Raw genomic sequence first — 12949 nt, forward strand, 5'->3', positions numbered from 1 at the left:
TTGGTTAGAATTCTTCTATTTCATCTTCACTGGCATTAGTGGTTGGTGCATAAATTTGAATAATAGTGGTATTAACTGGGCTTCCCTGTAGGCGCATGAATATTATCCTATCACTTACAGCATTGTACCTCATGACTGATCTGGATATGTTCTTTTTGACGTTGAATGCAACACCTTTCCTTTTTAATTTGTCATTCCCTGCATAGTAAACCATGTGGTTGTCAGATTCAAAATGGCCAATCCATTTCAGCTCACTAATGCCTAAGATATCAATGTTTATGTGTTCCATTTCATTTTTGACAACTTCCAACTTTCCCAGATTCATACTTCATACATTCCATGTTCTGATTTTCAATGGATGTTTACAGCTGTTTCTCTTCATTTTGAGTTGTGGCCCATCAGCAAATGAAGGTTCTGTGTACTTTTCTCCCCCAAGCTTAATTCTATTCATGTCATCGTGGTCAACTCTACTTTGAGGAGGCATTTTTTTTACCCAGTCGCATTCTGAGTGCCTTCCTACCTTCCGGTCCTGTATCTGACGATGTTTCTCTGCTATTCATAGTTTTCAGTGACTAGCGATTCGGAAGTAGTTTGTCACTCTTTCTTCCTAGTCTGTTTTTGTCTGGAAGCTCATCTGAAACCTGTCCACCATGGGTGACCCTGCTGGTTATTTAAAATACCGGTGGCATAGCCCTCAGAATCACAGCAACTCAAGCCACCACAGCACGACAGATAGATGAGTGGTGGCCGTTTGGTTTTATGTTGATACTGTCACTTTAAATTTCTGCGTCAATTCTGCTACAATCCTGATATAATCACGATACAATCAAGATGTTCTCTCCTGATACTATCAATCCTGATACAATCAAGATGTTTATATGAAGAAGAATGTGACATCAGGATTGGAGGAAGACTCATTAACAACCTGCAATATGCAGATGACACAGCCTTGCTTGCTGGAAGCAAAGAGGACTTGAAATACTTACTGTTGAAGATCAAAGAATATAGCCTTTAGGATGGATTGCACCTCAGTGTAAAGAAAACAAAAACCCTCACAACTGGACCAGTAAATAAGATCACAGTAAGTGAAGAAAAGATTGAAGTTGTCAAAGACTTCATTTTGCTTGTATCCACAATCAATACTTAGGGAAGCAGTAGTCACGAAACCAAATGCTACAAAAGACCTCTTTTAAATGTTAAAGAGCAAAAATACCACTTTGAGTCCTAAGCTTCTCGGCCAAGCCTGTGGTATTTTCAGTCATCTCATGTGCATATGGAAGTTGGACAGTGATTAAATAAGACCATAAAACAATTGATGCATTTGAATAATAGTGTTGTTGCTTAAGAATATTGAAAGTACCATGGACTACCGGAACAAATAAATCTGTCTGAAGAAGTACAGAATATTCCTTAGAAACAGTGATGGCAAAACTTGGTCTTTTGTACTTTGTACATGTTGTCAATAAGGACCAGTGTCTAGAGAAGGACTTCGTACTTAGTAAAGTTGAGGGTCAGTGAAAAAGAGGAAGACCCTCAATGAGATGGTTTGACACAGTGGTAGCAACAGTGGGCTTGAACATAGCAATTGTGAAGACGGTGCGGGACTAGGCAGTGTTTTGTTCTATTGTGCAAAGGGTCACTAGGAGTTGGAATCAACTCAGCAGTACCTAACAACAACATATATATGTGAATACTGATTGTGGTAATTTTGTGCCGTGGCGTGTATTACTGGGAGAACTTGTCTGCAGCCATCCATTGATTGCAGAGACATGTTTAACTACACTTTTTTTGGAATAAACCCATGCCTATATGAACTTAGGGGAGTCCTGGTGTTGTACATAAGATAAGCATTGGCCTGCTAACCGCAGGTTCAGTGGTTCAAACCTACCAGCCACTCCTTGGAAACCCTATATAACATCGCTATGAGTCAGAACCAACTCTACTGTACTTAACAACAACAATTTGAACTAGAACCCTAGTATCAGTACTTTTTGACTTGCCCTCATCTCTAGGTGTATGCAAATGTATATGACTGTGTGCACATACATTCATATATATAATAAAGCACATAGGGGGCACAACTACGGCTACTTCTTAAGACATAACCAAACACCTCATAGGATTGGGTTTCCTGGGTTTGAAGAATTAGGACCATAGTCTCATGAGACATCTCAGTCAATTGGCATAATACTGTTTATAAAGTTCTGCAGCCTAGTTTGGTGAGTAGTGTCTGGGGTCTTAAAAGTGTGCAAGCAGCCATCTAAGATCCTCTACTTATCCAGGGCAAAAGAGAAAGCAGGAAACCAAAGACTCAAGAAATGAGGTCCATGACCTCATTTATCACAAGACCAGAAAAAGTAACTGGTGCCCAACTATCACTACCAACTATTCTGATCAGAGCTACAATAGATAGACCCTGCTAGAAAGGGAGGAAAGTGTGGAATTAGAACCTCAGATTCCTAAAACAAAAACAAACCCAGACTTACTGGACCAGTTAAAAGTAAAGGACTTCCAGAGATGCCTTGAGATATTTTTTAAACCTTGAACTTTAACTAGCTACTGAGGTCTTTTAGTTAAATAACAGATTGGCTCACAAAATAAAGACTATCACCCATGAATACTGTGCTCCCTTTAAAATCATCTATATGAGACCAAATGATCAATAATTACTTTAAAAGAAAGATGAGAATGTGAGGGTCAGGGTAACTAGATCGACGGAAATGGAACAACCAGAATGGAAGTAACTTAAGAATGCCCACATATTGTGAAGAATGTAACCAATGTTACTGAACAGTTTGTGTAGAAATTGTTGAATGGGGATCTAAACTACTGTGTAAACCTTCACAGAAAATATGCAATAAAATATAATTTTAAAGTATAATAATGCAGTGCTTCCTGCATTTCTCGCAACACTGTTAGGGTTGTAAGTCTGTGGGGCCCCCGGGTAATAATACTATTATAAGGTCTCAGGAGAGAATTGTTTTAGGATAGACGGAGTTGATTTGAATCAGATGCTTCCAGTGCATCAGGCTCAGTACCGTTCTTTTTCCATTCAGATAATTCTATCCAGACTATGATCACCTTCGACCAAGGCGGAAGGTGGAAGCACCTGAGGAAGCCTGAAAACAGTGAATGCGATGCTACAGCAAAAAATAAGAATGAGGTTTGTTTTACTGCAAATATCGTATGTACTTAGAGCAAAGCAGCCGTTCAGGTTTGTTTTTCTCAGTGCCCAAGCATTTGAAAAATGAAATTCCTTATTTAGTAGGGTCTCTATACAAAGTCGGTTTGAACCGCAAGGTCAGTGGTTCAAGCTCACCAGCTGCTATTCGGAAACGTTGTACAGGGTCACAATAGGTTGGAGCCGACTCAACAGCACTTAACAGCATGGTAAGTATGAAACCATAGAAATCCTACAAAAAGCCATACAACAGTCATTCACAAACATTGTTTCTCTCAGCAAAATCATGGGGGTCAGAAACAAGTGAAGAGGATTCAGCTGCCTTTGCCCTTTGTCCTGCACCCCATATAGCTTCCCCACATAGCTTCCCGCAGTGGGGTTAGGAACACTGGGGACGGATAGTGATCTGCTTAGTATATGTGAAAGCAGGTGCACACCCCTCTGCGGAGAGACTGGGAACTAGAAACACAAAGGAATGGCTCCAGGGTGTCCTGGGATTTTAGAAGTGACAGATCTTGACAGGCAAGAAAACAGGAAATCAAAAACTACAGAATTTGAGAGAAGCTGCAGAAACGTTGGGCGCTTTCTTTCGGAAATGACAGCACTGGTAGTCCCTGAGCTCTCCTTGAAGCTCCTGCTGCTTAGATCAGCATTCTGCTCACTGAGGCCAGGTTTTTGTTCTAAGAGAGAAAGCTGCCCTGATGGAGGAAGGGAAGGTGGAAATCGTAACCATCTTCAGGTGGAAGCAGACAACACTACTACTCTTCGTTTCCTTAATTGTTTACTTGACCTTTTTTTAAAGTACTTTTAAAGTATTTCAAGTACTGACTCCTTTTGTGTTATACTTCAGCTGATTTCTGACATGTTTCTTTAACACAGCCTGGGTCTGTCTGTGAGTCACCACAGTATCTTGTCCAGTGTCTGCGATATGTTAGGTAGTTATCAGGTTTATTTGGGTGGATTCACACTAACTGGTCAGAGCTTTGGTGTAATGCAAGAATAAAATAAATAAGGTAGATTGTTATTTGTTGTTGTTAAGTGCCATTCTGACTCATAGCAACCCTGAGAAAATAATTGTATAACTTGCTACCAAATATATTAATGTACTTGAAAATCAAGAGTATCCCACTGAGGTCTGGGTTAAGTTGAAGACTTTACTGGAAGCTCTGTGGGGTGAGTAAAGAAGTTGCACCTTTGGTTTTAATCTAAGCCTTGGTTTCTTTTCACAGTGCAGTCTTCACATTCACGCTTCCTACAGCATCTCCCAGAAGCTCAATGTTCCAATGGCTCCACTCTCAGAGCCGAACGCTGTAGGCATAGTCATCGCTCATGGTAAGAAGCTCTCCACTCACCACCATGGATGCCAGTAGCTGAGCACACTGTAGCTCAGTCACAGCTTCTGAACCCTATTAAAAAAAATAACTACCATAGTTAGCTTTTACATTCTTTTGGTATTTTAGGTTCTTCTTAGCTTCCCGTTGGAGAGAGCAACATGACTTTTCCCCTTCCCAGATCTTTGTTGTTGTTAGTTGTTGTTGTGTCAGCTCCGACTCTTGGTGGCCCCACATACAACAAAACAAAATGAAGCCTGGTCCTGTGCCATCTCCCTGATTATTTGTGGACTCAAGTCCATTGTTGCAGCCACTATACTGTGAGTGTCAGCTAGCGTAGCCTGGGAGCCTTACCTTCCAAGAAGCCTGTGGATCATATTTTGCTGTGATCCATAAGGTTTTCATTGGCTGGTTTTCTAAAGCACATTGCCAAGCGTTTCTTCCTAGTCTGATTTCCTGTGGAAGCTTGACGGAAACCTATCCATTATGGGTGACCCTGCTGATACTTGAAATGGCTTCCAGCATCATAGCAACATGTAAGCTACCACAGTATGTCAAATTGACAGCGATGGTCCAAATGTTTAGTGGCTGCCTTTTCTACCATAAGAGGCCACAGGGGAAATCATCAGAATAAATGCATTCAACAGTGTTCTATTGGCAGTCCGTCCTCTCTGCCCTTGTTGCCAATTTGTGCTGATGAGATGGTGGGTTATGTTGCAGGTAGTGTGGGGGATGCCATCTCAGTCATGGTCCCAGATGTGTACATCTCAGATGATGGGGGCTACTCCTGGGCGAAGATGCTGGAAGGACCACACTATTACACCATCCTGGACTCCGGGGGCATCATCGTGGCCATTGAGCAGAGCAGCCATCCTATCAATGTGATTAAGTATGCATGAGCTCATCTCCACCCACACTCTGCATGGAGGGCCACTGTGGGGACATCCTGCAGTTTACTGAGGGGGGAAGTTCGCATAAGGGTTCTGTAGATGTTTGCATTCTACAGAGCTGTAGGGAAGGTTCTTGGAAGAATCATGTTTAGAGCAACTCAGATTAAGTGGTTAGGATTATATCTAAAGTAATAAATTCTTAGAATTTCAGTTTATTGATTTAGAAGTCCAGTTTTAGCGGAATTACTGTTGTCTCTTTCCTTGAAAGGATTTTTTTTAAAACTATTTACTTCTGTACTCTTCCCGGAATGAGTCCCTTATTCTTTCATTGTTAACTGTTGTTAAATGCTGCCAAGTCAGTTCTAACGCATAGAGACCCTGTCTAGGGTTGCCTAGGAGTGACTAGTAGGTTTGAGCCACCAAGCTTGCGGTTAGCAGTCCAGTGCTGATTCTACAGCACTACTCCAGGAGTCCTTGTTAACTATTGTTATTGTTGTTGTTAAGTAACCTCAGTTCGGTTCTGACTCTAGCGACACTGTATAGGTATTAAAATCTAAGCTATCACCTAAATGTGTGGAATTTTCTCAGGTTTGGAATCACGTAACAGGGTGGTTTTCTGATGTTCCCAGTAAGCACTGGTCCTCTGTCATGATCTCCCTCCCACTGTGGTTTCAGGTTCTCCACAGATGAAGGTCAATGCTGGCAAACCTATACATTCACCATGGAGCCCATTTACTTCACCGGCCTAGCTTCAGAACCTGGAGCCAGGTCCATGAACATCAGCATTTGGGGCTTCACTGAATCTTTCCTCACCCGTCAGTGGGTCTCCTACACCATCGATTTTAAAGATATTCTTCAGAGGAACTGTGAGTATCTCCTTTGGCCTTTTCTGCCAGAAATTTGCAAGCCCATTTTTCCTTAACAACCAATCTTGGTCTAATCTGTTTTAGCTTGAATAAGCAACTGCACATGGAAGGGGATTGAAGTCTATTCCATGTGGAGTTAAGCTATGAATCAGAGAAACATCTCACTCTTGTCCAACAAAATATAATGAAGGCCACATGTATAATTTAAAATTTTCTGTTAGTTACATGAAAATTCTTTTTTTAAAAAATTTAATTTTAATAGTATAATTATCTCAGTATATCCAAAATGTTATTTCAATATGTAAGCAAATATTTTAAAAAATTTTAAAGTGGTAGGTTATTTTCTTTTTTTCCAAATTAAATCCTCAAAATCTGGTGTATATTTTACAGAAAATCCCAATTTAGACTAGCCACATGTGGCTAAGGCTGCCATCTAAATCTAGCTGTGCATTATTAGATCTCTGTAACTTTTATGTCACATTTTCCTGATTATAAGAAGAATATATGCTTATGTTTACCTAAAATAGCTTCAAAACATTTCAAGGTTTTTCAAAACCCCTGATTAGGGAAATGTACTAGAGCTATCAAGAGGTAACTTTAAGGAAAACTGTACTGCAATGAGCATCTAATTGATTGCATCACTTATTGAGATGTTGAAGTGCGTTAAGTTTTCATGCCAGGTGTTTACCTTGAATGTCAGTCACATGTGAGGCTCTGGACCTGCCACTGGGGTCACCAGGAAGCCCACACTGACCCTGTCAGAGAACTGTGACTTCAAGCTGGAAGGCACACTAAAGACTCAGAAAATTGCTTCAGAAAAGGAGTTCAAATGATAATAGCAAGGTGTTTCTAAAGGCTAAGCCCAAACCCTAATGCCAAAGATGCTGAGACTGTGCTGAAAATACAGAGGATAAAAGAAAAAACACTAGGGAAACTGTGGCCACCCTGTTGGCATGATAAAATAAAAGCTGTATTTACATTTCAAGACTCTGTACATTTCAGGTGTAGCTTGGGGGCGGGGCGGGGAGGTCCATTTCCTCAGAATGTTAATTTAGTGACTCCTGTCCTGGAAGAGGCAGAGCTCTTGGTTTGGACTTTGTGTTTCCTACAGCATGTTTAAGCAAGATTTAATACCTTTAATACGTGAGTGTAGTCATTATCTAAATTCATTCAGTAGTCTGCAAAAGTTTCTAAGTTTTCACCTTAGCAGGCAATTTTACAGTTATCCCTAAACTTCAACTGATTGCCATTAAGCGATGCATTAAGTGCTGCTCTGTAACAGGCTCTATAAGCTGCTAACTTTTGGTCAGTGGTGTGAACACACCAGCCACTCTATGAGAGAGAGAGAGGGAAATCTGCTTCCATAAAAATGCACAGCCCTGGAAACTCCATGGTGCTCTGCCCTATCGGGTTCCTAGGACTTGGAATTGACTCAGTGGCCATGGGGTCTTCATATACCTGACCCACGGTCTTGAGGTCACAGCCTTTGAGTCATTTTCCAGCAGTGGATGATAAGATAACCACTGCCAGACAGTGTTAGAAGCAGCAGTCTACATTGGAGAGCCAATTAACTGGAGTTAGAAGTGTAGCAAGGGAATGGTTTCCCTTTTGTTTAAAGTCGGTGAACCCATAGTGAAATTGATCCCCTGCCCTTGGCCCATTGGTATCTTGTCCTAAACATAGAGCTCTCTGACTCCTAGTGGAAAGCTTACATCTGACAGCTTCCGCTGACAAGGACGTTAAGGTGACCAAGACACCAGGACAGGCGCCTCGGTTTGGAAGAGACTCTGAAGGTCTTCTATCCAGCTGTCCACATTGAAACAAACAAAACTTTTCCCAGTTCTCAAATGGGAAGCAAGTTAGAAAGATTCCTCTCTTGGCATTAAGACACGCCAGTTGTTTGCAATTCCAAAAGGAAGCAATGGGCTGAGTCAGACATGTCCACTTTCCCTTTCCTTATTCTGTCGGCAGCCTGGCAGCTGCCTCACATGGGTGGGTTGTGTGCCGTGCAATTTCCTGAACAGCCTGTCTATCCTCTAGGTGAAGAGAAGGACTATACCATATGGCTGGCCCACTCCACAGACCCTGGAGATTATGAAGATGGCTGCATTTTAGGCTATAAAGAACAGTATCTACGGCTGCGCAAGTCATCCGTCTGTCAGAATGGTCGGGACTATGTTGTGACCAAGCAGCCATCCATCTGTCTCTGTACCCTGGAGGACTTCCTCTGGTATCAGCATTCCTCAGACCCCTCTGTTGGCCCCTTACTCGTGTTGGAGGAGGTGAAAGACAGTTGCCTTATAGGACTCAAAAGTATTGCAATCCTTTTCTTCCCTTTCTTCCCCAAGAGCAGAGAACTGCTGCTGCTGATCTTTTAACAGGCAAGGAAATTGAGGCACAGAGAAAGGGAGCCAACATTGTTAAAAGCTGGACAAATGATAGCTTTTAACATTTAACAATATGGGACAGTTCATTATTGGGCAGAATCAGCAACACATCCCAGAATTCCTGATTAGCAGTGGCGGGAAGGAGAGAAGGAGGAAAAGAATAAAATATAGCTGGATCAAATGACAAAAGTACCCAGGAAAGGAACCCAGGAACAAAGAGGAAATTGAACTTCAGAGAACAGCCTGGCAGCTTGCGGTCAGCAGGTTTGGGACCCTGTGCAAGACTGGAGACAGTGTGATTGTGAAACAGGAGTGATATCAGAATACTTAGGGTCCATGTGCCCCATCAGGAATCAGAGGCCATCAAGGGCTTCCTAGAGTTCAGGACTATCCAGGCTTTAAGGATGGTACTTGGCCAGAATAGGAATAGTTGATGGTGCAAGAAAGCTTAAGTGAGGTAATTGTAGGGGAACTGCCTCTCATCACAAGTGATAATCTTATGGAACTCATTACCTGCAAAAGATGCAGTCAGGATCCTAAAGGGTGTGAGCACAGAGAGCAGGCCCATAGCAGTCACGTATGGCTTCCTGCATCACATCTCCCCACACTGCTGATTCATAGCAGTTACAGGTCTGAGGAAACCACAAGCCTGACCCAGCATGGTGCCTCCTGTGGACTCGTACCTATAGGCAGAGTGGTCAAGGGCCTGCCCTCCTCTGTTTCCACAGGGGAAAATAATCCACTCAGAGCACCTTTAGTTTTGTAATAGAGGTAGAGGTTATTGATTATGTCAAAATATAAAGGATTATCTCCCATCCTTTGCTCCACATATGCTAGGCTCTTAATTCTCTGACTTTCTGCTGTTTTCTAAGCCTGTCTGTCTTCTTCAGGGCTCTGTGCCATTGCCTGGAAGATCTTTCCAAAGTCTCTGGTTGACTTACAAGCCTTAGGAATTCCTCCTTGTCCTTTAATACATAGATATCACTGCTTTAAAACCTTCCCTGACTTTCCCTCATCTGCGTTCCTGTTATAGCACTTAGTATCGTTAATTATTGTTTATAGATTTGGTTCTACTGTTAGACCTTAAATCCCTTGAAAGTCCTATTTGATAGTACTGTACTGGTAGTGGTAGCAGCTAAGACTTTCTGAGCTCTCTGCCTGCCATTGTCCTAAGCAACTTACATATCACTTCACATCAGCCCTGGGAAATCGGGGTTGTTGTTGTCTCCATTTAGCAGAGGAAAACACTAGGTCTGTGGGCCGTGAGGTAGCAGAACTAGGATGTGAACATGGCAGTTAGACCTCAGGGTCCACACACTGGATAGATGTGAGTGGAAAGGGTACCTTCCCTAACATTTTGGATTGAGCCCCTAAGTTTTTGCCAGTAGTTTCTCCCTGCTGTCATCTTTTACATCTTTTGTTCTTCCTACCCTCTCCCTTAAATCTTTGTTAAGGAAACCTTGAAGGATGAGTAGCATCAATATAGTCACCAAATCTTCACTGAGTACTTGCTGTGCACAGGACAATGCAACTGTATAATGAAAAGTATGTAGTAGGCTTATAAGTACACAATTATGCAAAACAGGAAGGGTAAGTGCCATGGGGATTTAGAGAAGACAGCAAATGTCCCAACCAGAGCTGCATGTAAGTGGGTCAAAGGTGATTTAGGAGGCGGTGCAAAGGTATGTGAGGAAAGGGCCACAGTCTGCCAGTGCCCCAGAGCAGGTGGTCAAGGTGAATGATACCAGTGGGGGCAAGGTTGCAGTGAGGTAGTCAAATGCACAGGATAAAAAGTAAATGAGAAACAAGTGAAGTCAAACAAGCAAAAATAGTCTTTTAAGAAACTTGGCTAGTAGGGGAAAGGATTAAGAAGTAGTAGGGTTAGAGAAGTAATTTCTAGGGTAGAGTACATATGTAGGCTGTGAGGAAACTGCCAGTGGAATGGGCGAAAATGATGGATTGTCCCTCGTACACTCACAGTGACGCAAGGCCCCAGGGCAAGTAGGAAGGAAGGATGGGTGCTGATCTAGGGGCTCAGCCTCCAAGAGGTGGGGAAGATAGGAAAGGGAGAGCGGACAGGTGATTCTGTGGAAAGATGAGATGGAATGAAGGGCAGAAAAGGGCCCTGAGGTTGGAGCAAGAGGCAAGGACCATCTCAGGAGCTAAGAGGGACGGAGATGGGGAAGACAGAAAATGTTGGCGTAGAACCCAAGGGCAGCATAGCAATGAGTTCTCTGGAGGTGAATAAGTGAATCGCCAAGTCTCCCAGAGTTTGGACCTGCTGCTGATGGCCCAGTTTCTCTGGGGCCTCCTTTCTGTCTTAGATGCCTGGCCCTCACCCTTGCAGGCTGTATTCCATTCCCTCCCTGGACCGGAGCAGCACGGCAGGGATTCCAGGCTTGGGGCTTTTCGACAGTGAGTCCTAAGCCCACCAGGCTCTTTCTCTCTTATTGTTTTTCATTAAATATGTCTCAGTGTCTACTTTCCTAAGTGGGTCTTCTTCAGAGATGGCACAGAGCTACCTTATAGCCACCTTAGAGCTGAATATTAACCATCCACTGTCCCATAGAAACTTTCATTGCCAGCCCCACTTACTGTCTTTCTGCAACTTTGAAAGATTTCTTGTTTGCTGTTTCTTGCAGTGATTTCGGCTACTTCCGTCCAGAGAATGACTCAAAGTGTGTGGAACAACCAGAACTGAAGGGTCACGACCTGGAGTTTTGTCTGTATGGGAGAGAAGAGCACCTGACAACAAATGGGTACGAGGGCTTTGCCTCCCTTTTCACCCCTCAGAGGTAAAAGCTGCTTCTCCCCACACAAACCTAAGGAAATAGCTAGAACTTTCTGTGCTGGTGGAAATGTTCTCTGGTCTACTGTGGTAGCCACATATGGCGAGTGCACCGAATGGACTAACATTTCCATTTTATTTCACTTTCATTTAAATAACTACCATATGAGACCGAGGAGCTCTAGTGGAGTCTCCTTACTTCCCTCGCCTAACTTTTCCACCTCTCCTATGTTCGTCCCACTGATTACATGTGTCCCCGGGATCATGGTGCTTTGACAAGTCTCAAAAGACAGAAAGGACAGATACGTCCCTAGCAGCAAAGCCTAACAGACCTGATTAGTCGACTCAGCCTGAAACATCATAAAATACCCCCACAGCATCCCCTTGGGCCTTTCCTTTGGGCCTGAAAGGTGGTGTCAGGATGACAAGCTTTTCTGCAGCAGCACTCAAATCTTGTTCTCAGGTCATGGGCAAGAACCCAGGAATACATCCTTGTATTCTGTTAACAAGCCTCCGCTACCTTTCAGATACCGGAAAATTCCAGGAGACAAATGCCAAGGTGGGGCGAATCCAGTTAGAGAATTAAAAGACTTGAAAAAGAAATGCACGAGCAACTTTTTGAGTCCAGAAAAGCAGGTATGTTAACATGGAACCTGGTTTAGGTACAAGTGGCATTTTGTGCATTGCCAGGAAACAAAGTCATCACAATGTGTACTAATGAGTACAAAGTAACAAACTACTTCTGTCAGGTTTCCCTTTGGACAGGAAGTTACTAGGATGAAGGGATGGGTCACATAAGCTAATGATAAACCCATCCTGCTAAAAACAACTTTTTGTTGGAAAAAGATGGTATATTCTGTAAAGTTGATTAATTCAGGTGCCACAGAAGCATAGAAATGAAGCAATTTCTGAGGCTTTTAGTCATTTATGAAAAAGATTCCAGAGGTTTAGCTATAAAGGCCGTGGCCTTGTGTTTTGTGTGTGTGGAGGAGAAGAGCACCGGATGATAGGTGGGCCGGGTCATGTCAAGTGTGTGCATTTCAGAATGAAAGGCTGAAATGATGGTTGGTTTTTATGTAACAACAAGTGATAGGACTGACCTGCAGGACTGAACCCTCTAGCTGGGATTCAAGGGTAAAGAAAACACCTCTTTTTCTTTTCTTTTTTTTCTCCCAATCTTTTTTTTAACTTGTAATCCTCTTTAATAATAGTAATACTAGCAATACAGTACAATAATAAAAACTATTAATGTGATGTTGTTGTTGTTAGGTGCCATCGAGTCAGTACCGACCCGTAGCGACCTTATGCACAGCAGAATGAAACACTGCCCGATTCTGGGCCAACCTCACTATTGTTGCCACGCTCGAGTCCATCAATGCTGCCATTTGGCCAGTCCATCTTGTTGGGGGTCTTCCTCTTCTTCTCTAACCCTCCACTTTACCAAACATGATATCCTTCTCCAGTGTCTGGTCTCTCCTGACAATATGTCCGAAGTATGAGAGACAA

The 12949-nt window shown here is 42.7% G+C and overlaps 1 protein-coding gene across 2 annotated transcripts in view; it reads left to right on the forward strand.

The window, feature by feature from the left end:
- Positions 1–12949, forward strand: part of SORT1 (sortilin 1) — a 111124-nt gene that overhangs the window by 95800 nt on the left and 2375 nt on the right. For both annotated transcript variants that reach the window (XM_006865962.1, XM_006865963.1), the window contains 7 exons: positions 3057–3163; positions 4411–4513; positions 5233–5401; positions 6078–6268; positions 8309–8498; positions 11298–11414; positions 11971–12079. In XM_006865962.1, coding sequence (XP_006866024.1) covers positions 3057–3163; positions 4411–4513; positions 5233–5401; positions 6078–6268; positions 8309–8498; positions 11298–11414; positions 11971–12079 — 986 coding nt within the window. The remainder of the gene's footprint in view (positions 1–3056; positions 3164–4410; positions 4514–5232; positions 5402–6077; positions 6269–8308; positions 8499–11297; positions 11415–11970; positions 12080–12949) is intronic.

Source organism: Chrysochloris asiatica, unplaced genomic scaffold, assembly GCF_000296735.1.
Source record: "Chrysochloris asiatica unplaced genomic scaffold, ChrAsi1.0 scaffold00085, whole genome shotgun sequence".
NCBI classification, from domain to species: domain Eukaryota; kingdom Metazoa; phylum Chordata; class Mammalia; order Afrosoricida; family Chrysochloridae; genus Chrysochloris; species Chrysochloris asiatica.